The sequence below is a fragment of the Neolamprologus brichardi genome, chromosome 20 (assembly GCF_056152115.1).
Source record: "Neolamprologus brichardi isolate AB-2024 chromosome 20, ASM5615211v1, whole genome shotgun sequence".
Taxonomy (NCBI): Eukaryota; Metazoa; Chordata; class Actinopteri; order Cichliformes; family Cichlidae; genus Neolamprologus; species Neolamprologus brichardi.
In genome coordinates, this window is record NC_142123.1 from 32,098,056 (window position 1) to 32,124,041 (window position 25,986).

The 25,986-nt window shown below is 42.3% G+C and overlaps 1 protein-coding gene across 5 annotated transcripts in view; it reads left to right on the forward strand.

Annotated features, from left to right (window-relative positions):
* The window catches only part of magixa (MAGI family member, X-linked a), a 65,260-nt gene that overhangs the window by 32,296 nt on the left and 6,978 nt on the right, over positions 1-25,986 (forward strand). For 2 of the 5 annotated variants that reach the window (XM_087833489.1, XM_087833493.1), the window contains exons 6-19: positions 665-838; positions 916-1,096; positions 1,539-1,609; positions 2,124-2,291; positions 3,119-3,288; positions 3,724-3,817; positions 4,344-4,515; positions 4,665-5,301; positions 6,667-6,730; positions 7,101-7,319; positions 7,806-8,087; positions 23,034-23,228; positions 23,993-24,069; positions 24,436-24,585. In XM_087833489.1, coding sequence (XP_087689615.1) covers positions 665-838; positions 916-1,096; positions 1,539-1,609; positions 2,124-2,291; positions 3,119-3,288; positions 3,724-3,817; positions 4,344-4,515; positions 4,665-5,301; positions 6,667-6,730; positions 7,101-7,319; positions 7,806-8,087; positions 23,034-23,228; positions 23,993-24,069; positions 24,436-24,585 — 2,654 coding nt within the window. The remainder of the gene's footprint in view (positions 1-664; positions 839-915; positions 1,097-1,538; positions 1,610-2,123; positions 2,292-3,118; positions 3,289-3,723; positions 3,818-4,343; positions 4,516-4,664; positions 5,302-6,666; positions 6,731-7,100; positions 7,320-7,805; positions 8,088-23,033; positions 23,229-23,992; positions 24,070-24,435; positions 24,586-25,986) is intronic. The other 3 variants (XM_087833492.1, XM_087833490.1, XM_087833494.1) reach the window with 3 other exon arrangements.

Here is a 25,986-nt window from a genome sequence, read left to right on the forward strand (position 1 = left end):
GCAAAAGGTGGTTCTACAAAGTTTTGACTCAGGGGGCTGAATAATTACACACACCCCACTTTGCAGTTATTTATTTGTAAAAAATGTTTGGAATCATGTCTGATTTTCGTTCCACTTCTCACGTGTTCACCACTTTGTATTGGTCTTTCACGTGGAATTCCAATAAAATTGATTCATGTTTGTGGCTGTAATGTGACCAAATGTGGAAAAGTTCAAGGGGGCTGAATACTTTTGCAAGCCACTGTATGTGCTTGTTTCTGACCAAACTGTCTCCAGACTCCACGCGGGCCTAACATCCTTTCAGTGGGACCTGTGCTCACCACTCAGCAGCACACAGCTCGATTAGCACTCGCCTAAATGAAAGAGAACGCTGTGGCAAACATTTTGCAGCCTAAACATCATTTAGCATGGCCGCCTTGGCAGTTAGTAGTGGCGTGGGTGGGGGGCATATATTTGGTGACCAGCACTCTACCACATAATTACTTTCAGGTCATTTCACTCACTTGGGAAATTTCCTAACACAATCTGACTGTTTGAGCCTTTGGAAAGGATGGAGTAAGAACTGGAGGAAGATATGAAATGTGTAAATCTCTAACTGACTATAAAAGTTCATCAAACCTGAGCTGTTTCAAACAGCAGTTTGTTCTGTTTCATCCAATCACAGGGAATTATTATGGGACGCCCCGCCCCGTCCACATTGGCCCAGAGAGTCCACCAATCACATACCAGGAACATCGAAACCTGCTGAGGAACTTCAGGACGAGGAGCAAGTCTCTGAGTAACCTGGAGAAAGCTGTGGAGGAAGGGGACAACAGTGAGGAGGACAGCGGGCTGACGGGTAGAGAAACTCACATGTAACACATCCCAGTCTTACCTGCACAGGTGTGTTTGGGCGTTGACGAGATTCTCTACCAGCAGGATCAGCTGGAGCCCCGCCCACAACCCTGCCTCTCAGCCAGTCATGGGAGTCTGCGGTAGGAATGGAGAATGGAGGAGGGGGAAGAGGAGTAGGGAGGGGAAGAGCAAGAGTGGGAGGTCCGCTGCCGGAAAACTGGGAGCTGGCCTACAGTGATTCAGGGGAGCCGTATTACATCGAGTGAGAAATACTTATCAGTTCTTCTTCTGGTGTCAGCTGATTTAATCCGTTTGATTATGGCCATCAGAAAAATATGTTGAGGAAAGCCGTGGACGCTGTAATGCTGTTCAAACTTTAAATTGATCTTTTTTCCAATGAAGTCTGGTCCATACAAAATATTTGATCCTTTAAATGTCTTATTCTGTGAACCAGTCCGGCTTGTTTTTGTTGTGCGAGTCAGTTTTTTTTATTTTCTTGCAAACTGAGACATGAGACCCACAAACAGGAAACTGAGCTGAGTTGCTGAGTGTTTCCTGTATTTGCAAAGATAATAATTTCCAGTAGCAGGCAGAAAAAGCACTACATTTGAACTCATCCTCAATCTGTCAGATTATATTGTCCAGTGTGTTGATGATGATGAAGATGGTGGTAATTAGGATGTGTGTGTTCCTCTGTCCATCAGCCATAATTCAAAGACGACCAGCTGGCTGGATCCTCGAACTCAGAACAAAGAGACGACGTCTTCTACAGAACGTAAGGCGCTTTTAAATCGTTCATTCACATGCAAATCATCTTGTTTCGTTCATGATTATGTCACATAATTGCTTCTCTGAAGGACATTTAAAAAATATTACCATCATAATACCCTCAAATGGTTATATGCTATTTTTAAATTCTAGTTAAATGCTTTTTATTTGAGGTGGTATTTGTGTTGAAACTTCCCGTTTCCACACAAACTGCCTTCATTGCTTTCATTCTGGCAGCAGCAGCCAGCAGAGGGCAGCACTGACCCACAAACTCCACTTTTTTTGTTTTTATTGTCACACCAATCAGAAAGAAAAAAAGAACAATATAGATGCATGCCTGTCCTGTGAGTTTTACACTGAAAGAAAGAGTCCACGCCCTCCCTTCCTGTACATGAACCTCTGGAGTTATACAAGCATCCTTCGAGGATAGGACTAACGCTTCCTCTTTCCCTTCTCTTCATTGTTTTTCCTCCTTTGCCCGCCTCCTTTCTTTTTCCCCCATGTCTCCTCTCGCCTCTCAGTCCCAGAGTTCACCGACCAGCCCAGTCAGCTGAAGGGCTACTCCATCCACACTCGGCTCTCTAAAGGTCCTCGAGGTTTCGGCTTCAACATAGTTGGAGGAAGTCGACCCCGAGAGTTTCTGCAGGTTTACAGCGTCACACCTGGAGGACCGCCTGCTCTCAACACAGGTACTGATCACAGTACAGTTTACCTTCAGTTATGTCACAAACCTGAATCTGTTTTTTTACATGGTTTTGGATCCAGGTTTCTGAAATCCAGGTAAAATGTGTTCAAATGTAAAAGCAGGACGTTTCAAAACCCAAACCACATAATCACATAAAAACCATCATAAAGTGGGAGTTGTTGTCGTGGGTCAGGTGGTCAGAGGAGAGAGGTTGCGATTCTCTCTCTGTGGAGGATTACGGTGCTGTTGATTAAGAAAAATAAAGAGCTGAGTACTAATCTCATGATCTACAACTAATCCACACACGTGCGCTCTCACACACAGTTTAATCTGACCCACGTACCCACGCCTCCTCCCTGTGGGTTGGTTCACATGCTCTGAGATCAGCGTGGAATCAGGAATGAAACAGAGCTACGAAAAAACAAGCTTAAGACCTGTTCACGTGTTGTGGTTTTCATTTTAAATAGATGAAACTTTGTCACCCAGAATGAGAAGACACAAAACATTAAATCTCATTTACACTCGTAGTCCTCTCGGTTCACACCTGGATTTTGTACCTGTGCCTGTTCACCTTACTGCTCGCTGAAAGGCGAGAGAACGTAAAACATCAATATTCTCACTCAAATGATGGATTATGCTTGTTGTGGACAGACAGAGATGCTTCAGGAAGTCAAACTGAGTGTAAAAATGTGTTCTTCATGTCTTTGGATTCTAACTGTAAACGAATTTCTTTGGTAATCACAGATTTCAGCTGCAGCAGCTGCACATATGCACTCCTGCATGTCCTGTTAGACATTCAGACTCTAACCAGTAGATTTTGCTTCCTCGAAGCGGACATCCTGGTCTACATCAACGACACCTGTGTGCTGGGTCGCTCTCACAAAGAAGTGGTGGAGATGCTGAAGTCGGTGCCGATGGGTCAAAGCGTGGATGTGGTGCTGAGGAGAGGATACCCGATGCTTTATAACCCCGACGGCTGTCCCAAACAGAGCCTGGAGACGGTACAGCCCTGAATTTACTTTAATTACTGAAGGACATAAAACTGTTTAAATATCAGTTATTTTAGTAACTTTAAGGCCTGTGTAAGAGATCAATGACTTCACAGCCAGTAAAAACAGACATAAAATACAAGAAATAGCTGCCTTTTAGCACACGCTAACATTTCCTCTTCATACAAACAACCAGAGACTAAATTAAGCAGAGCCAAGATAAAAACAATGAGTTCTCGTGTCTTGTTTTTGTTTTGCAAATGCAGACAGCCAATCTTTAATAATTGGGGATGAGAAGACTTGCACATTGAATCTTTCTGGCTCAGCCATTTAAAAGTGAGCAAATATTTAGACCCTTAAATCAGTGGTTCATCTGTGAGGTGGGCTCCACTCGTGGGACGTACACAACCAGGGGAAAAGTGTCTAACCTCATATCCGACCTTTCAGCAGCCGCAGACCCCCAGCGAGTCCGGCAACCTGAGCCGAGGCCTGACGCACCTCACCTACAGCCGCACTCTGGACGCCAACGGCAGCACGCCAGGTCAGAGCAACCATGGAAACCACATGGTTTACATTTAGTCCTCTACTCTCGTCACAGCTCTGTGATACAAATTTAATTTAGAAACATTAATAATTTATTTAAATTCACTGCATAATAATGTGGCACATTAACAAATAATAAAGGATTATTTTGTAATTTTACTAATTGTAGCCAGGGAGGATGATGTAATGAGCTGCAGGCTCAGGGGTCCCAGCGGGGGTATTTAACATTTCTTGTTGGAAAGCCGATCAAAGGCCTCCAAAGGCAGAACAAAAGCGCGAGAGTTTACAATGAAAAGTCTCTACAAAGTGAGAAAGTTAAGATCAACAAAACACAATGGCTTATCCTGCTGTGGGACCCGTTGGCGTGTCTGCGTGGAGGGTCCCATTGTCCCGCTCTCTGAACTTATTTATAGCTCATGTAAAAGAACACATCAGAGGTGAACCTAAGAACTTTGCTTTTCTCTGGCAACTGTTAAAAATAAAACACAAATTAACAGATTCATCTTCTTCTCTCTATAATCCAGGCCTGGCACAAACCCCGCCCTCTTATGCCGCTCAGCCAATGACAAATGGACTCACGGGCCCACCCACCCCCACATCTTCTGATACCCCACTGGGTCCACCACACCCAGCGGAGAGGACGCTTACCAATCACAGTGACTCTGATGGCGGCCTATCGAATGCAGGAACTCGAAGGTCAGTGAGGGCATCAGCAGTACCTCGCACATCGTGATTCTTTTGGTGAAAACGAACCTCAAAGCTTCTTCTGCGTTTGGGAAAACTCCTGCGCAGCTTTAGCAGTGATCTTTGGTGCTCAGCCTGTTCCACTCTGCTCTTCCTCACAGGTCTTCTCTGATTCGCTACAACAGCAGCACTCTCCCCGCCCTCTCTTCCACTTCCCTTCTCCAACATCAGAGCTCCAAGTCCTCAGAGAGTGACCTGTCCACGTCCACGCTCCCCATATCCTCCTCCACGCTCCCCATCACTTCTTCATCCTCACACACTCTCACCAAACTTCCGCTCTCTCAGCCCGAGACGGGCCTCCTCCAAAACTCCACCAGCTCCAGCAGCGCAAACAACACCCCCTCCTCTTCTACACCTCCTGGTCCGCCCGTGCATCGCCCACTGATGCCTCAGACCTCCCTCGCTCTGACCCCACCCAGAGACATCCCACCCTGTGGCTTTAACGGGTGCCCGGCCAATCACCAAGCACCCTCCACAGCATCCAGAGGAAACCCGGGATTGGTGCTCCCCCTTGGAGCCGGGTCCCCGGGGACAGCCCACGGCGGGGAGCTCGTGCCGGTGGCTCTCAGCCGCAGTGAGAGCGGGGGACTGGGGTTCAGTGTGACAGCAGGAGGAAATGGGGGTCAACAGGCAGTAGTCAGGCGGGTTTGGGATCGGAGGCAGTGCCTGTCGCTGCAGTCAGGAGACATCATAGTGAAGATCAATGGAGCAGACGTCCAAAGCTTCAGCTTCTCCCAGGTAAAAGATTTTTATGGCTTTATCACCTCGCTCGACCTTGATATTCCGACTGACGTTAGCTCAGCAGTGAACAGTTGGTCTTTGGGAAGAGGGAAGCTCTCGTGGGTGCTCATGGGAATTTTGTGGATATTTCCCCGTATATCCTAGAGGTGTTTTATTTCTGCGTGTCAAGGAAGGAGAGATGGTCCTGTTTAACCTAAAAAACAAATCCTCATCACAGTAGTTTACCTGCCTCAGCCCTCCTTCTTACTACTGACAGACACCCATTGGTTAATGAAAACTAACCGATGTCTAATGTGACGTGATGAGCAGTGTTGGTCAAGTTACTTAAAAAAAGTAATCAGTAACTAATTACTGATTACTTCCCCCAAAAAGTAATCCTGTTACTTTACTGATTACTTATTTTCAAAAGTAATTAATTACTTAGTTACTTTTTAAAAACACAATTTAGAAACCTGAATAGGTGATAAATAGATCTTTCAGCCCAATTCTACTTTTTCTGCATAATCCATCATACAAAATGTAATCAAATGGAAAAGTCTCATTTTAAAACTTGTTTTATTAGTTTTAATCTTTTAACTTTATGCATCAAGCAAAGATTAAATTATCTGCAACATTCTCTGACTGGAAGAAATTTGTTTAACATTTAAACCTATTTTCTGCACATTCCAGCACATAAAATAAAATATTTTTTTGTGTTTACACTCAGTCTTTCAAATAGATGCAAGTAAAACACAGCAGAAAATAAATAAAGTCAAAGACTAGCGGTCCTGTTGCTCTATTTTCACCTGTAAAGCAGGAGTGGGCTAGGCGGAGGGTTACCCTGGTGCAGGTGTGCTGCGGTCAGTGGAAGAATCCGCGAGTTTCTCTGTGAGTTTCCCATTACGTCGTAGCTACTCGGTGCTTGTTTGGAAGTTTAGGGGTTTTTTTGCTGTAAAAAGAAGTTTTCTTCCCACGCACAACGGACACTAATGTTTTTGTCACTTTTTATGGAATCAAACTTAAAATAAGGTCAGTACTTCCACGCTTTAAACGCTGCACGCTCATACTCTCTCCCGCACTCGATATATGATCCATTGTTGATCTGCACACAGCTGTTGTCACGAACGTCGGACTCGCTTACGTCACTGTCATGAGACATTCAAAAAAAATCACGGTTTTAGTTACGCAGTAACGCAGCGTTCCTACGGGAAAGTAACGGTAATCGATTACCGTTTTTGCAATAGTAATCCCTTAATTTACTCGTTACTTGAAAAAAAGTAATCGGATTACGGATTGCCCATCTCTGGTGATGAGTGAGGAACAGATCTGACACTAAAGAAGTTCCATCAGAAGTAATAAACACGAGTGTGTTTCCTTCCTCAGGTGCAGAGAGTGCTGCAGGAACACACCAAACAGGGAGAGGTTGTACTTCTGGTCTACAGAGGAGGTAGATATCTGACGCCCGTTACCCCTCTGATGACTGTGACTGTTAATAACACCAATGCAAATCTAAGTATGTCGGGCTCAGGCTGCAGGATAAATGTTTATGCATTTTGACACTGGTTATATTCGGTGCAAACTAATCAATGTTATTGAACAGCATAGGTTATCCAGCAATTCCTAGACTGTAAATAAGCATGCAGAAATGGCCAATAATGTGTTTTCATTTTGAATGCATTCACATCGAGAGGCTTAATTTCTATTGTCACTCACTGTTTGGTTAACTTTAACTGGTTAACTGGTTTGATTAACTGCTTAACTTTAGATCATATCTACATGACATAATGAGAACTTACTCTTACTCTTTCCTCCATCAGCTCCCGTATCCTCCCCAGTCGTCACCCCCAACATCTACAAACGCCTCATCATCCCACACGGAATGACCGGCCCTTCCTCCTCCCACCCCAACACTTCAGCCGACATGCCTTCCCCGTCCACGGGTGCCTTGGTGGGGGGTATTCCCCCACTCAGCCAGGCTGGTTTGGCCCTTGAGAGTCCCAAGGAGGGGCAACTACCAGCAGCAGGGAACCACCAAGGTAAAAGCCTCCAAGAGTAGTAGTGAGGTGTGCTGCTAAGTGAGTGGCGACTGTGCCAGTAGCTGTTTTTGTTTGTGTATAAGTGACATGATTTCCCAGTTCTGCCTCAGAAACAGCTCCTGCAGAGCAAAATAATAAATGCATTTATTATTTAACAGAAAATTGGAAAACAAAAGGCAGATATTTCAGCACATTTCTACACTTCTACATATTTCTACTTAACTATGATGGGCTGTGTAAATATTTAAGTAAAAGACTTTTTGCTGTAAAGCGAGAAAGCCAGAAAGAGGCAAAGGAAAATCATTTATTAAGGGAATCATTTAACAAATCTTGTGCTCTCCAAGCAAATCCAAAATGCCAGGAATGATCATTTTTAGATGATGTGGGTCCCGTTGCACCCACAGTGTCGCCTAATTCTTAGCTATAAGCATCTTGAGATGACAGATGTTGTGACTGAATACAAATTAAGCTGAACTGAATCCTTAGGTGCCCCTCCTGCCCAGACGCCTAACGGACCTCCAGCCTTGGCCCTCATCCAGAGCACTAGCTTCCTGGACTCAGTTCCTGTGACGCTGACCTTAGAGCCACGTGACTTGTTGGGCGTGGAGGAGAGCGCCGGCGGCCCTCCTGCACTCAGAGAGGGCGGACTAGGAGCCGTTCCTAAGGATGGAAGAGGAGGCGGAGGAGTAAAGTCAGTGGATGTGGAGCTGAGGAGGCGACAAGGAGAAGGCTTTGGATTTGTTATCGCCTCTCAGGAAGTGAGTGGAGGTGAGTGGCAAAGAGTCCTCCGTATGTCCAGCTTCTGTCGGCGTCACCGTCTGTTATATGACATGTTCAAGGTAAAAGTGCAGTGACCACAACAAACTACATACATTTACACACAAAGAGGTCTAAATGTATAAAAAGCAAAGATCCAGCTGACGCCTGGTACTTGATCTCTGACTGCTGAAACTGAACAGGTCCAACAGTAAGTTTTGTTTAGTGTGCTGATATGGAGAAAGCACAAAGACAGAGCCAGCCTACAGAAATCAACAACAAACTCATTGATAGGATGCAGAGGTCGTGGTTTTGAGTTTTGTATTTTAGGTCATCTTTTGAGGTTATATTTAAGTCCTGGAGTTTTCAGTTTGTTTTTACCTCCCCTGTGCTCCCTGTTTCCTCGTATCCAGGCTTAGTCTTTGTGTTAGGTCTTTTTCTGTGTCATTACTTTGTACTGTATTTTGGTGCTGTCTCTCCTTCTTCTTTCTTACATTTGTATTGGCGGTTGGCAAACAACTGAAAGGTGCATTACCGCCACAACTGGTAACGGTAATGCACCTTTGGTTTTCTGGCGGAAAACACAACCTCGTATGGAGTTTGGTCTGGAACGACGCTCACAAAAAAAAAAAAAAAAAAAAAAAAAAAATTAATAATAATAATAATAATAATAATAAATATATATATATATAATATATATATATAGAGAGAGAGAGATTTTGAATCAATTGTTTCCTCTCAACCTGATACCTCTGACACTGCAACACGACATGTTCTACAGTTTCTTCTACCCCACAGTAATCACATTTTCCAGTACTATGTTTCCCTGTCGTGAATAATGTATTATTCAAGCCAGTATGTCCAAATCTCAGTCTGGATATGATCACCTGGTGCTGTCTCTTGTGCCATGTATTTAGCTTTATTTCCCATTTGTCTCATTAGTTTGATTTTGTTCACCTGTGCCTTGTTTCCCCCAGCTGTGTTCTCTCTCCCTAATGACATCATGCCTCTATTTAAACCCTCAGTCTGCTTGTGTTGCTTGTTAACCTCCCCTTTGGGCCCCTGGTCTGTGTTTAGTATCGTAGATTATTTTCCTCGCTTTATCCGTCCTAGTTTGACATTCCCGTGTGTGATGCACAAAGAAGTGTAACAGAAACAGGATTCAAGAAGAATATACCTGAAACGGACAATAGAAAAACAACTGCTTCAACTTATCATTAAGCAAATGTTGTTTGGATGGTCTAGTGGTTTAAATGTGGCGATACTATTCTTCCAGCAAAAAGAAAATTTGACTGTTCATCCAAAACAAGAAGAGAAAGCAAACAAGTTATTTCCATTGATCACTAAATGGTGACAAATCAAACTGTTAGAAAAAGCAGGCAGTCGATTAGTGGAGAGAGCTATTGGACTTTCATTTGGTAATATATGTGATGGATAAGTAAGAAACACAACCTCTCTACTTAGCCTGAGGGGAAGTGGGTAATTTAAAAGTAAAGGATCCAGTGGGCTGGATCACAGAGTTGGAAATGTTACCCACTGACACTTGAAATGGGTTAAAAATAAAACCTATTGAAATCCTTCAACCTCTCTGAAGATATAGGATGACAAAAAAATAAAAAAATAAATGATGGAAACTTGAAAATTGTTTTTCAAGCCTACTGTTCACCAGCGATCCAGAGTTCAAGTTCATATTCAAATAAACTTTCAATAAACAAACATCTGATTTTGGAGGGAAGGGCAAGACTTTTTATACTGGTACATTTTTGGTTTCTGCTTGAACAAGGTTTGGTGCATGCAGATAAAATTTATCTGTATTTGTTAAAAAGGACCAGAGGAGAAACAGGAAGTTTTGAACCGGATGACCATTATGTTCCATTGTGGCTACAATAGAAGCTCAGAAAAATGGCTTCGTCAGCCTCAGGCCAGAGTTACCTTAATGATATTTATACGTGTCTGCTGTGATTTTAAGGCACTGAGCTGCAATAAAATAAAAGTTACTTGTAATAATTACAAAACAAGAGCACTTGGCTTATAAGTAACTATAACCCTGGGCACTAGATTTGCATATCACGCAGTTTAGTTTGGGTTAATAAGCAACTCGTTTCACATGTAAACAAGCCGTGGGTGTACAGGGAGGAGTTTCAGATAAAAGCAGCACAGTAATACATAAATGCAGTCCAAGATTCCCTCCTCCTGAAACTGTGGTGGAGCCGACACAAAAAGCAGCAGAAGCTGGACACAGTACAGTAGCTGTGCAAAAGCACTCAGGGATTTTCCACAGCTGGGTTTGTGGCGACTCTGGTTGATTTCAGCTGCACCTGAGCTTCTCTGCTCGGCATTCAGCTGGAAGGAACAGAGAACTGAGCGACAATGATACACAGCACTCCACTGCACCTCCTCTGGAAATATAACAATCATCTCCACTGTTAGCATTCCTCCCCCTCCACATGAGTAATTTCCCTCCCACCGCTATCTGCTCTGCATAAGCCCCGCCCCCTCTGACCGTCCCTCTATCACTCACTGCAGCTCAGCTCACTCAGTCCAGCTCCTGCTTTTAGAGCCGCAACCTGCTTCACGCAGACAGCACAGAGAGACAGAAGGACAAACAGTGAGGACAGAAACAAGGACAGAGCATTGTTGAGGTCTCGGTTCAGGTCTGAATTATCCATCATGTTGGAGCGACTGCAGTCAGCTCTGAAAACTGTCAAGGACTCCAAATGTAAGTTTAGTTTGGATTTTTAAGCTTTCTTCTAAATTCAAGGCTGACTTGGTTTCTGGGAGGTCCGTCCATCATCGTGTCTGTGCCTGAGCCGCATTGATTTTAGAGTCCTGCTGTGTGTGGGTCAAAGGTACTCCTGAATTTGTACGTGCACTGCTGTGGAACAAGTTTTCACAGCCTGCTCCTCTTGTGCTTTGTTCCCTAGTAAAGTTTTTTTAAGGGTTTTCTCATCTGATTACAGGCTCTAACCAGATCGCCTGTGAACCATTTATTGTTGGGGTGAGGTTGCATAAGAAGAATCATTTCAGAAACTAGAAGTTGTTACCTTTCAACACTGTTATCTTAAATGATCCTGGGTTTGCATAATAATGGAAAAACCTACATAAAGCAGTACATTTGAACACTAACCAACACTAGCTTATTAAGAAAATAAGTGAATAAGCAACTTAAATGTTTTCTTTCTCATCTAAAGAGCCACATGCTGCTGCTTCTTTATGTTTGATGATTCTCATCTAATGTGAGACTCTTCAAAGCTTCTCTGATGTGCGATATATAGATTGGGTTCTTATATTATGGATGGGAGATGAGTCATGTAATAGATAAAGAATAATGACAAAGGATAAAATCAAGGAAAGCTAATGGAACACAGACTACACTTAATGTTTTGACTTCAGTTTTTCATCTAAATAGAACAAATTACAACAAGTAAAACAACAATGATGCGTAAAAGTGTCTCAGAATAAGAAAAAGACAACATTTGTAAATCTGAGGTCTTGTCAAGAAACTAAATCAGTGCTAATACTTGTTAGAAAGTTACTAATACTTGTTCCAGCATCTTAACATTTTGTCACTACCATGTCCTCAAGCTAGTCGAGTAATTTGCTTATTTACCGTTGTTGTTGTCACTGTGAGATCTTTATTAGGGTTGTTAAAGAGAGAGGATTGGCAGATCCCAGTTGATACTAAAAATTAATATCAGATTAGATACTGAGGAATCCACTGATTCATGTTTATCCACCACACAAAAGGGAAAGTGAAGTTTTGTGAAAATACAGTTGCAGTGGCAACAATAACCGTTTCTGTTTCTGCCAGTGGCATCAGAGTCCACAGTGTACGGGACATAATAACAGGCTTTCACACTTACTGCAGCGTCTGGAAGAAACACTTGAATGTAGTCAGAGCTGGTAACATGTTTATCTCCAGCTACTATGAATCTGTTTCCTCCCTTTCTCCCTCTTTAATCTAAATCATTCTCCCTTTTATTCCTGTGTCCTTGTTCTCCTCCTCAATCTGTATCAGCTCTTAGGAATGTCTGGAATAGTTTCACCTCATTGAAACTGTGTGTGTGTGTGTGTGTGTGTGTGTGTGTGTGTGTGTGTGTGTGTGCGTAAAGCTATCCTTGTGTGGACCAGTTTGAGTTTAGACCTTTGTGAGGTGTCTGGTCCTCACTGTGGCTCAGACTGTATGATGTGGTTGTGTACAGGTCAGCACAGAGTGGTGTTCAAGATTAAAGGAGTATTTCACCAAAAAAGTGATGATGAGTGAGCTTCATTTAGGGTAAAGGTTTGGTTACTGTCGGTGGAGCTTCTGGTTTGGGTGGAACAGTGGAGCAGTGGTTAGCACTGGTGCCTCACAAGAAGGTCCTGCTGACCGACCGGGGCCTTTCAGTGTGAAGGTCACATGTTCTGCCTCGTTGGGTCTCTCCAGGTGCTCCAGCTTCCTCCCACAGTCCACTGACATGCTGGTTTGGTTTACTGGTAAATCTAAACTGTGTTAGCAGTGCATTAGACTGGTGACCTGTCCAGGTGTACTAAACCTCAGATGACAGCTTGGATTCCCATTTGTTTCTAATGTCAAAGTATATAACTAAAATCAACTAACAATGATTAATGAGGATTATTTTAATAAGCTGCTCACTGCTACTTTCAGTAGTGACAATAACAATATGTTGGGGACTATTTCCAGCAGTGGAGTGATCCACATTTGAGGCTTCAATGACTGTTTGGTGTGGAAGTATGGCGTTCTGTATGACAGAGTCAAAAATGAAACGTTTTTGGATAAAAGTGGGCTCTCGAGCAGAGAAGAAATGAAAACTGTGTGGCTCAAATACTCGATGCATTCAGCATGAGTTTAATATGCACATTAGATTTCTTGGTGAGAACTCTTTGTCAGTGTGAAATGCAAAGTCGTCTGGCATTACGTTCCAGCTAAATGTTTTTTTCTCCATATATATTATCCTAAATATCAGGGACACTGTTTTTTTACAGATATATAGAGAATAAAGAAAATTATTTTACCTTAACCAAAACACGATTCGAGTCTTTCCCGTAGGATTCACATTATCAGGACTTGTTTTGTATTCCCACAAGAAAGTTGAGTCCCTTCACTACGACGGTCTAAACAGATTTATGTTCCCACATCATCACGAATGCAAACATGCACAGGGCTGAAGAATGAGGTAGCAAATTTCAATTTTTAATTAAATAGTTTGCTGTTTTCTGACAATATTAAAACGATGTGTGCGCCTGTGTGTAAGTTATGTAATATTAAATCTTCATGACATAACCCTTTGAAATTCACTCAGAGCTTAGCTTCATCTGCCGGCCTGTTTGTGTCCAGATGTGCTGTCTATTTCCAGCTGTGGTTCACTGTTAAAGGAGTCCCAAAATAAACATGAGAACATATATGTAGCCTGTGTTAATCCTTATAGTTCAACTATTCCTCTCATTTTCCATCTCTGTGTTTTTAATTATGAATGATGGTTAAATAAAAGATTATTTATAATATCCTGGGTCATGTTGTACAGAGGTTTGAGACAATGTAAACACTTTTCTAATGAATTTCTGGTCTCAGTTGCTAATTTCAAGCCTTACTGAAAAGAAAACAACATTGAGTTGTAAATTATAATTCCTTTTAAAGGGACAAATGAATACATTTTCACCATGAGCGTGCAGCATCCCTGGGTTTTTCAGTCACATGTGACCCCTTGTTTGGCTTCAGCATCCAAAGATGGTAATAGCAGAATCAGTCAGCAGCAAGAGTGCCTCGTTAACCCTATAATGCCCTTTGTATCATATTTGATAGATGAGTTTCTGAGAGCTCTATCGCATCAACATGATCAATACTTGCCATAATTTCAAAATGTTATCGACAAAACTCTTTTTTTTTTTTGTCTAAAATTAACATTTTTGCTAATAGAAAGTTGACAAAAACGGCCAATGTATCAAATGTCAAATCATAAACATGATATAGCAAAAACAAACAAAAGTGAATTTTATTATAAGAGTTAATAAACATCCCAGTTCCAAAAAATCTGTATTTTCTGGCTATTTCTTGATGGGTTGGGTTTTACAGGGTTAACCAATGGGTGACGTCACTGTGGCCAGATCCATCTTTGGCTGGAAACAACCACCAAATAGCCAAAAGGACCAAAAATAATACATAGTGATGAGCATTACGTGTCCTTATTTAAAAACGGACCCGTTGTTCTCAGTGTTGGGGAGTAACGGAATACATGTACCGCCGTTACGTATTTAAAATACAAAATATGATTAACTGTGTTCCGTTACAGTTACCGTTTAAAAAGGTGGTATTTAGAATACAGTTACTTTGTTGAAATAAATGGATTACACGGCGGTACTTCCCCGTTTCGTATTGTGGCGAGTCAGGATTGTTTGGGTTTTGTTTGACAGCTACGTTCTGTTGTTCCAGGCGGCAGCGTTACGGTTGCCATGGTTACAGGGTGACGCTCTCTCTCTGCGTGTTTCCTGGGTGAGAGAGGCCTTTTTGTTGTTGTTGTTCTGCTAAGCTAATAGGCAGAATGCTACAGGTATAGCTCTAAAGAATGTAGCATCATAGGCAGTGTAGTCCGTGCTGCAGGGAGAATGGACTGCCATACCCGTTATGTGTCTGTGAGCGAGGGAGGGAGAAAAAGGAAAAGTACGAGCTGTCATCGAGCAGAAACGGGAGCTGGAAGCATGTAAATATAATAATAACCACTGCAGCCAAGAAGAGAGCCTGACGAGCCCAGTTGTAAGTAAGCTATTAAGACTCGACTGTACACCGTGTTCGTGTTTTCCTCCAAAAACAATAAGTTCCGTTGGAGCAGCCTTTCAACGCCTCTCTCTGTCTCTGCTAGCAAAGTTGACCCAGACAACAAAGTAAAGCTAGTTTTCGGCTACGAGCCGACACAGAACCCACCGTATTAGCCAGAGGTCCCTTTACTACGGTTCAGAGCCGCGGACCTTCAGTAACAGTAATAAATCACAGCAATAGTACATTCATGTAGTTGTAAACAGCATGATAATATATTAAGTAATCCAAAGTATTCAGAATACGTTACTCTCATTGAGTAACGTAACGGAATACGTTACAGAATACATTTTGGGGCATGTATTCTGTAATGGAATACTTTTTAAAAGTAACCTTCCCAACACTGGTTGTTATACAGCTCCACCAACTCCTGCATGCTGACTTCTTTCCTGTCCCATTCCAGTCACACTATGAACAGCAAAGCTCACTCCCATTCCGCGTGACTCAAAGGATTTCTGAAAAAACGTCAGCCTGTGCTCCCGAGGCAGTCGTGTGTCGAGTGTGAATCCGTCTGTTCGTGCTTTAGCATTCGGAATAGGAGATGTTAAACTTTCTATTAATAGCAGCTTTAATCCATAATTCAGCAGAATTATGAGCTGGGCTGTGTGTGTTTGACAAACTGGAGCGCAGGTGACTTCAGGCTTATTGGACTATGAAATTGGACAGACACACACATTTGTCTTTCAGCACTTGTGAGGACTTCCTGTACATGATGCATTAACGTGCTTCTTACCCTGAACCTGAACTCTCACCTGTGCTGTAGCAATCTTCTGAAGCTCTCCCAAGGTGAGCTACAGACTCAACGTCCTCGCAATGATAAACATCCTCATGTATTTAACCATTCACCCGTAAAAGTCCCACAGCATAAAACTCCAAATATTAATACTCAGACATCATCTGCTTATTGCGCTGCTGACAAAATCTGTTTATTAGCATAACTCTGACTTTCTAAACACATAGAATTCAGTTATGTCGTGCTGCAGTGACGCGTGCTGGTATTACTTGGTTACATGTGGTCATATTTGAGTATTTATATTAAATTAGAGGCTACAGTCTGTATATAAATGGGAAGCATCAATAAAATCACTGCAAACATTCTGCTATGACACTGCTATAATCTGTCATAAAAATGATGACAAACATATTTGAGTTACAGCAAATCAATCAGACAACAAAAGTGAAAAACACTGATCGCCGTGTTGAACCTCAGGACTCTGTGTGCGGCTGAGTTTACTGAAACTGTGTGAACTGATGTGTGTAAGAGTACAGATTATAATTTGCCACTTCATGGTTCAAGCTCATGACCCATGGCGACTAGTGGGAGAGGCATGACTTTAGCCAAAGTTGAAGGTTTATCAATCAAAGTTATTGGATTCAATATGATTGGAATAAAGTGGAATAATAGGTGCTCCTTTGAGGATGCTCCGACAGCCCCTCCTGCAGATGGGGGGGCCCATGTTGCTCTTTAGGGCTGGACCTGTAGGCTGGCTTTATATATGTGCAGGTGAGCCTTCTGAAGCCAGTCAGAGGTGGGACTAAATCAGTAAGCAGGGCAACGATAATGCTGACAAAAAAACAATAATTGGTTGTGGCGCACGTAAAGTGACTCCAGCACCTTCTGGGTGCCTCGTAGGTCTCCGACTTGTATCCCCATGTAATGTCTGTGTTGTGTCTGTAAGGTCGAGGGGGGGGTCCCATTTCACTGCAGGGCAACCTGCATGTGGCGAATAAAGCTTTTATTGAGGTGAGGATATTCTGGCACGTCCTACTGGGAGGAGACCCCGGGGGAGATGGAGGACATGCTGAAGAAATTACATCTCTCAGCTGGCTCAGGAACACCTTGGAAAATTTTCCGTACTATATTTTATGTTTTGAGACATCAAACTGCAATATTGTGAGGACTCATTCTTAAATAACGCTTTTCTACTGAAGCAGTCTAAGTGCTTTATACAACGTGCATCATTCACCTATTTATAGAAGCACTATCGAACATTTACACAATGAACACATCAGAGTCCCTGAGTCACCCCGGGATTGAACCACCAACCTTCCAATCAGTGGATTACCTGTTCTATCTCATGAGCTACAGACATGTGGACTGTAGATATAGATTGATATGAAATTGTGGAACATATTGAATATAGAAAACTCAGCAGATACAAAATGAATTTAGGTTTTTGTTTTTTCCAAGAGCTCTTTGTTTGCTTCCCCAACATGTAACTGTGTCTCCTGGGGTTGTTTTTCACTCTAGCAGACGTAAGGCTGGTTTAGAGCCAGAGCCTAATCTGAAATACAATTATTCATGTTTCAACAGTCAGAGCAGCGTCTCTTATCCGGGGGAAAGAGTCCCAGGGTAGCAGGTCTAGAAACAGGAGCCACTTACGTCAGAGGTGCAGGATTATCAATACCAAATAAGACTTTATAAGCCCCACACACAGATAAACTGAGCTTCAGTAAAAATTTATTTAAAGCAGCAGTGTGCAGAAAACTGCTGAGTTTTTTTCTTTTTTCATTTATAAAATGCCAGCTGGTGATAACAAAACATGAAATGGCAGGAAAATGTGATGAATGTCATGAAGCTAGCTGTTATGTGTTGATATGTTAACATGGCCTCTAGCCTTTTAGAAAGAAGGCAGAGCGGACTTGTTTGCGACTCTGCACCAGCAGAAAAGCACCTGGGTTCATGTGGGCAGACAGGAGGTATGTGTGCTGTTTGAGGAATGTGGAAGAGGTCTTATGATGAGGATTTATTCTGTGTGCAGGCACAGGAGGGTCTTTTGGCAGCATAACAACGTCAGTAAATAATTTTTGGTATTATATTCAAACCCCAAACAACCAAACAGCATATTTTCTGAGCCATACACAGAAAACTGCATCAGAGTTTACCACAAGGGCAGTAAATAAACAAAAACACGATGAGCCGCCTGACCAAAGAGTCTGGATTGTGGTGCTGGTTGTGGTGTTGTGGTGAAAATCATGAATGTTTAGTTACTTTGAGATGTCAAGCTGAATTTTTCCTCAACAGGTTAATATTTTATTGGTTTTCTTTGTGCAGCACATCTGGAGTCAGAACTGTGGTTGGAGAAACTGATCTAGCAAATGTTCTCATGCATGATTCATCGAGTCAGACCCAGAGAGGCCTCACACGGGAGGAGAAGGAAACGTCCAGAAGTACATGTTAGGACATATGAAATAGTTGTATGTTTGAGCAGAAAAAACGGCTGAATAGAAGTTTGATTTATGGATTTTTATGGAAGTTTTTTATAGTTTCTTCAATAATTTAAGTTCTTTAACTTGTAGTTTCGGTCCCATACTTTACCGACGCCCTACATCGAAAACAACAACTTGTGTGAAACTGTTGACGTGATGTGTCAAGCTGAAAAGGAGGTTGGTCTTTACTTAGTCTCTACTTTGTTTTTACTGCAAAACTTTACCAGAGCCTAAAAAATACATTGTTCAGTGGACCAAGAGGGAACACGGGGCACTGTCTTTAGGAGACACACAGGACTTTATCCTCTGGGATGGGGGGTGAGGGGGGGCTATGATTTGTAGAGGACACAGTTTTTGTATCTGTAAACCACCACAGTTGGTTTTACATCAGACAATTAAGATGTGAGTGCAGACGTGTGAGTTTCAGCTTTAATTCAAGGGTTTTACAAAAACCTTTGCATGAACTTTTTGGGAATATTTGGATATTTTTATGCACTTCCCCAAATTTTTAGAGGCTTAAAAGTAAACAAGTTAAAAGGATTTTGAATGTTTTTAATACTTGAATGAAAACAAGACCAAATGCTGCATTTTTACAGCTTTTTACTGACGTCACCTTCAGTTGCTGCTTGTGGGTCTCTCTGCCTTCTGTTTTCTATTTAACTGAAAAGCTGCCCTGTTGGGTTGAGATCAGCTGACTGACTGTTAATTCCATTTCTTCACCTTGAGAAACTCTTGGGTTGCTTTTACTGTCTGCAGCTGCTGTTATTGGGTCATTGAAGGATCTGTTCTAATCTGAGCAGAGAGTATAACCATATACACTTCATAATTCATCCTGCTATCAGCAGTCACATGATTAGTGAACACCAGTGACCCAGTTCCACCAGTGACAGTGACACGCCCCGAGAGTGTTCTTGGCATAGTTAGATGTTGTAAAATAGTTGTTCTGAACAATGGAAAGAATTCTGTGATCATGCACTTCAGGCCAGTGCATTCATTGATTTTACCAGACTGTTGATTTTCTACCACTTGTAAAGTTCTTGCTCTCTCTCTTCTTTACAGTGAAAAGCTCTATAATACAAATTCAGCACTTTGAGTAAATTTCTGATGTCTGCTTCATTTGTAATCAAGTAACAAAGAAGCGGGCCTGACCATGAAACTGCTTTGTCCTCTGAAAATGTGAGACTGTATAGAAACTATGGTCTCATAGTACCTGTGAGACCAGGCTGCTGTCGTCCTGTAAGAAGCAGCTGGATATGCATGAAGGCAAAGGCAGGGAGACAGACGTGTGCACAGAAATACAAAAGACACAAAGATTTGTAGCGACTGTTTATCAGTTTTGGGTTTTTCTCATCGCTCTCTGCCTGCAGCTGTCAGCCTGGATATTATCACACTTCTCCTCCTCTGCTTCACTGAAGCATATTTCTCTCTCTGTAGCCTCGCGGTGCCTCCTCCACCAACTGAACACAGCGATCTCAGCACTTTCTTATCAGCTCACACGCTCGCATTCACCCTCCTACACCGTGTGTTTAAACAGCGTTAAATACACACTCTTTTGCCTCTTTGATATTTTAAAGCTTCTTAAAGTGACTTTAAAGGAGCAGGTGGGATTTTTGTCCTGCTTCAGTCCATTCTCTGCGAATCCTGTTTACATCGCAGTCCTGCCGAGTGCAGGTCGGTTTATTTGTTCAGGCTGTGTCTGAGCTGCAGGTCGACGGCAGCTATTCCTGAACAGCTCGAAAAATTCTCATGCAGGTTTTCTCGCCTCTGTTTAATTAACTTTCAGCTTCATTTGAAGTAGCACGTTAATCCGCCAGAGTCAGTGATAAAAGCAGCTGCATTTCTAATATTTTCAATATATATTTTTATATCAGATCGTGTGCACTGAACCAGCCAACAGGTGATTTAGAAATATGTATATAAAAGTTCATTTCAGCTCATAATTTTTCAACTTTATAAATTTATGCTCTACATAGGAACCCTTTTGCTCATTTTTGTACCTTTTTATAACTGTCTTTGACTGCTTTTTGTTGCTTTTTGGTCATCTTTGCCCATATTGCATATCTTTGTGCTCATTTCTTATTGTCACCGTTATCATTTTTTAAACTCCTTTTAGTCATTTTATGTCACTTGCTCATTTTACAAGTGGTTGCGTCCATTTTTTTGCCATTTTTATGGCTGTTTTGTGCATCATAAGTCAGTCAATACGCAGTGTTTTTGTTCTACATACCCCTAACAGCTGCTGTCTTTGTTAAACTGGGTCATGTGAGCAGGTTACTGTAATCAGGTGAGCTCTCTGGCCTTCAGTCACTTCATGTTTTATCTCCGAGACTTTACAACCTCAAACTCTGCACACAGTCAGGCGTTGGGACTCGGTGGTGGTTTCAGGGTCATCGGTTTGTGTTTGCTGGTCATGTGACCACGCAGTCTGTTCAACCGGAAACATTTTTTTCGTTTTCGTTTGTCTTCCATTTTCTTTGTTCTCAGCGATTCAATGATTAGTGTCTCTGAGCTAGAAAATCTTTCTGAGAATTTCCCCCCGTGGTCCTCCCTCCCAGAGATTTCAACACTGGCTTGGATCAACGTGTGTGTGTGTGTGTGTGTGTGTCTGTCTTTGTGAGGACTGTCCTCACTGTAAAACAGACATTTAAAATGATTTTTAAGGTTTTAGATTTGGTTTTGAGCTTCAGCTTTAGTTTATGTGCACTTAGTATGCGTGTTACGATAGAAATAATACAAAGGCATAATTCTGTATGTGATACCACACTATGGGGACTTGAACAGGTAAATAATTTAATGCTACATCTTTGTTTTAAGGTTAGCTTAACTTCTGACCAGTGTGAATCTCCAGAAATGACTTTAAACACTACATTGGTGAACTTGGCTGTTACAAAAACAAACTCCTACAAATGTTTTTCCCTCAGTTTAGTCATTAAAAAGGAAAAAAGTTCAGAGCAGGATCGAGCTGAGATTAACTGGGTCTAAACAAGATTTAGTATTGGTGCAAAGTCCACCAGTGATTAATGAACGTGCTCAGATAGGCGCACCTCAGAGGGCCTCCATTGTGACAAATTTAAAATCAAAAATAATTTCTGATCTGCTTGATGGCTGCAGAAAATCGTCATTTGTGCCTTTCAAAGCAACAAGATGATGTCTATCTGCAGTAATATCTATATATATATTGTAGTCCAGTTGGTTGAAATTGTTAGTGTGCCTGCCTATCAATCCTGCTTATTGGTTCCTGCACTCGCACTACAATCAGCTGATGTCAGTTCGCGTGCCAGAGGAGGAAAATAGTGACACAGTCTGGAGTGTGGATGTGGACGTTTATTTTTATTGCACAAAAGGACGAGATAAACGGTAAAGTGTAAAACTGCATCCAGGACAGAAACAACCGCATTATGCTGCTAACACAACTTCGATGCAAGCATCTGCCGAGACAGCTTTATATTCTACAAAGAGAAAGATCTTAGAGACGTGTGTGTCCTCATTAGGGACTTGTGTTGGTGTGGGGTCGTAGCCTCAGGTTTATATTTTTAAATGGTGATAATGAGACATTGTGCTTCAGCCATATTACAGAGTAACATGAAAGCAACGAGTGTAATGAGAACTTATACCCGGGAGTGAATAACTGCATCATTTTTAAGAAAAGTGTTCTGTGGAATATGCGTAATAATGATTTTTTTAGCAACAACTCCAACAATGATCATAACAAAGAGGTGAAATAACACAAACATTTGACTACAGCATGCAATTAATTTGCATGAATATTATTTCTTCATTGCTGCTTGGTGGTGGCTCAACCCAATGAGAATCGATTAGGAATCAAGTTGATAAATGATATTGATAATGGAATCAGAATCACTATATTCTTATCAATTCCCTTCCCTATTTGGTAGCATGGCTCGATTATGGCTTCCTGCGCTGACATGGAAATGCATGACGCAGGGAGAGCACGCTATCCTGCCCTTCCATGTACATATGTGAAAACCGCAGGAGCGCAGAAGCACAGCACACAGAACAGGCGTCAGTAACAACACGACATGGATTCATTCAGAAAAGGCCATAGCAGGAGTGCCTGGGGTGGGTTGCAGAGTGGATTGCACATGTGCAGCAACTTTACAAAGGTTAAAGCAACTCAAAGATTACTTTCTTTAGGAGATTTGTGTGAAAGGTTTTCAGTTTGATTCAGTTTTCTGTTTGGAAATAGTGCACGTTGTACTGTGCTGTGGTTCCCCTCCTCCCCACTAACACTGCTACTGCCTGCATCACTTTCTCTTCATGCTAGAAATGGGAACTAAAGTTGCCAGAGTCCCAGTCTTTATATGTCCTGGCAGGTGGGCAGGGCTACTTTAATCAGGTGCACCATTAGTCTTAGTTTTGAGGACAAAATTACAATTACAGGCAAGTGTACATTATACTCAAACGTTGCTCTGTCCAACACGTTTCTGTGACGGTGTTTAGGCATCGATCCTGCCCTCACAGGACGCCTTTGGGTGTCATACAGGAGTGAAAACCAGATCACTGCTGTGTGCGAGTCTTTGTTTCTACTCTGTGCTGATAGACAACAGTCATGTGACCACCACAGGTCATACCAACACCCTGCAGATGGTGTTAATGTGGTTTGACTGTGGGTCTTTCTGCTCCTTTATTTAGCTGCACCAGCTGGTAGTTCAGCCAAGCAGAGTGAACAGGCCTCAATTATTAAAACTGAAGCACATGTATTATTACACAGCAGCGAGGAGAGAATACACAGCGTCGGCTAAAGTCTCACAGTTCTGAGTAAATCCTGTCCTAATCGTTAATTGTACTTTTTGGAAAAATATTTGGGAGGTTTCGGTGTTCTTATTTGTCATTTCAACTCCCCAGTCTGTACCAAAAATATCATGATTTGTCCAGGTGATGTTTGACCACGTGACCTCTTTCTCTCCTTACTCCAGCCCCATCGCTGATGTCTCACCGGTTCGTGACGGTGCGTCGTGGCAGCCCGGCGGCTCGCAGCGGGCAGATCCAGCCCGGGGACCAGCTGGAGGCGGTGGAGGGTCGGCCGGTCGCAGGTCTACAGCACCGAGACCTGGCCCAGATCCTGAGGAGAGCCGGGAACACACTGAGGCTGAGCATCACTCCTCGACACCGTATGAAAAAACACAGATACACTAAAAACACTTACACCTACAGTAAGACCAGTAACTGTAAATACGCCTTTTAGCTTCCTTTGCTTCACTTTTAAGCCAACTTTCTTCTGATTGGTTACCTGAAGTAAACAAAGCAACTGAGCAGCAGGCGGGGCTTCTGTGCAGCTGGTTCTGATTTCTTCCTGTTAAAAGGGAGTTTTTCCTTCCCACTGTCGCCAAATGCTAGCTCAAAGAGTTGTGTGATGGGGTTTCTTTATATTATAGGGTCTGTAGCTTACAATATAAAGCACCTTGAGGGGACCGGTGTTGTGAAATGCATAAAGAAACTGAACTCTAATTACTGCTAAGCCTGTGAAAGTGGAGCTTGGACATCAAATACTTTACAGAGAGCTCTAAAGTTAGACACAAGGACATCACCGCAGCAGTATCATAGCTTATACTTGTATGGCTGCTACACTAGCCGTGTCTCTCCAGTCAGACACTAAAATATTTTCCTTAGAATAATATTGCTTCAGCCTTTAATATCTCCGCCTCTCCCTCTGTGACAGCTGAGGCTCCAGCCCCCCTGCAAACCTGAATTGAATAAGCAGTTACGAAAGTGGATGGATGATGAAATGTTTTTCCTAAACTGCTTAAATTAACAGATTTTGTACTGAAAGAGAACACTTATCTTTCACGTCTCGATTGCCTAATTCTTAAATCTACTGTGATGGTAAATAGAGTCATCTCATCTCCCTTCTCATTGTCTTTTTCACTTCTGCCAGATTCCTCTTCGCTGACCGAAGGCGCAGATCTGGACATAGATGGTCGGATGATAAAAGGACCCAGAGGGAGGTCAAAGGTCGGTTTAACTTTTGTTTTGTTGTAGTATTACTTTGATCGGCGACTGTTATCTTAAGCCTTCTTCACACATGAATTGCAGCCCTGAATTTGTACTGACATGTGGTGCATGTGAGTGCACAAATAACCAGGTGTAGGTGTTCCACTTTCTGCACATCCTACCGAGGACAGGATGTGCAGGAAGCACCACCTAAATCAGAAAGTGTTTCCAGCTGTGCAGAAGTGTCTGAAGCAGACCGCTTCCTGCTGTGTGCTACATTTACATCTAAATTGTCTGAAGTTTACACTGGAAGACAGCTGTACTGTGGGACTGTCATTAAAGAGGCAGTACTGTTTAGTATCAGCAGTATTGTCTGTCTGTGTCCAGCAGGAGGAGTCAAAGTTCTACAGCGTGGACCTGGAGCGAGGTCCTACGGGTTTCGGTTTTTCTCTGAGGGGAGGCAGTGAATACAACATGGGACTGTATGTACTCGGGCTGATGGATGGGGGGCCAGCCCAGCGCAGCAACAAGATACAGGTACACGTGTACTCGTACTATTTAAATACACATACAGGTGCAAAATGCAAAATCCTGTTCATCATTTTAGATTTAGGTTCAGGCTAAGGTTTGTTGTTTGGTTTGGGTTAGGACCGGAGATAAATGTTAATGTTAGTTTGTCCTGATTTTTGGTGCCCACTTGTAATATAAATTGGATTGTAGATAGGGGGCGGGGTTTAATAAGAATATTTTCTTCTTCCTGCTCCTTTTCACACATGGTTGTAGTGCTTTTTGATAGAAAGTGTGGTTGGTTTGTTTGATTTTTTTGTACCAAGTGTGAAATAAATAAATGAAATGAAATGAAAGGTGTCAGTTGTTAGCTGTTTCACAACAAAAGTCTTAGTGAGGAGAACAAATTCTTGTTTTTATTGTGAAAGAGGTGCAGGAAGTCTTATTGGGGTTTTTTTCTTATTTCTTTTAACAATAATCTAATCTACTGATTAAAACCCTTCATTAATACTTTGATGCAGGTGAATCTATGTGAGAGGAAAATAACCTTAAACATTAATGTGAACAGACGATCACAGGCATCCATTAAAAACATTTGGACATATTTCAGCATCCTGATGAAACGAATGCGATGAGAAGTCTTCTCCTGACTCGGTAGAATAAACTCTGACAGTGAAACCATGAGCCTGATCCAGGATTTTCTCAGAGTTTCCGTCAACTGTTCGATTAGTAGATGACACCTTCTACCTGCTGAGCTGCAGGAGAGAAGCCTCCCCAGTGTTATTGCGTTTGTGCTGTGCAGAGATTCAGAGATGCTCTATTAAATCTACTGATGATTCGTCTGCAGAAACGCTCTCTGTGATCTGTCATATCTGGTACTGTTAAAACACACGACACCGCTGAGCCAAAACACTGACCTCCAGGGGAAGTGAACATCGTTGGGTGTCAGGTAGGGACAGTCCAAGTCTGCAGGGGTGAGGACTCACCTCAGACTTGTTTAGAGAACAAGTCTGACGAACTTCTGGGAACTTAAAGGATCTGCTGCTGATATATAAACGTGTTTCCTATATGAGCTGAACTTTGGGCACAGTGAAACAGCAGGAAATGTTTCCACTCAGACAAACATCACTCAGGATCTCCGTCAAGTCGTTCTTTGTGATATTAAACCTTCTGAAATATTCAGAGCTTCACTTTGTGCCTGCAGCTCTGAGACGCCGATCATCAAACATTCAACATCGCAGCTGCTCGCATCGGTTGTTTGTTGTTCCACAAAAAAAAGAACTTCACAAAATGCTCTGCAGCAAATGTAGCGCCCCCCAGAGGCCGAAATAGCCAACCTTTCTGAACAGTTCAAATCCTGATGACTCAAACCACCTGAATGTGTCATGTTTGTGCAGCGTCTGTCAACTGCAAGTTGAACGTTTTTAAATG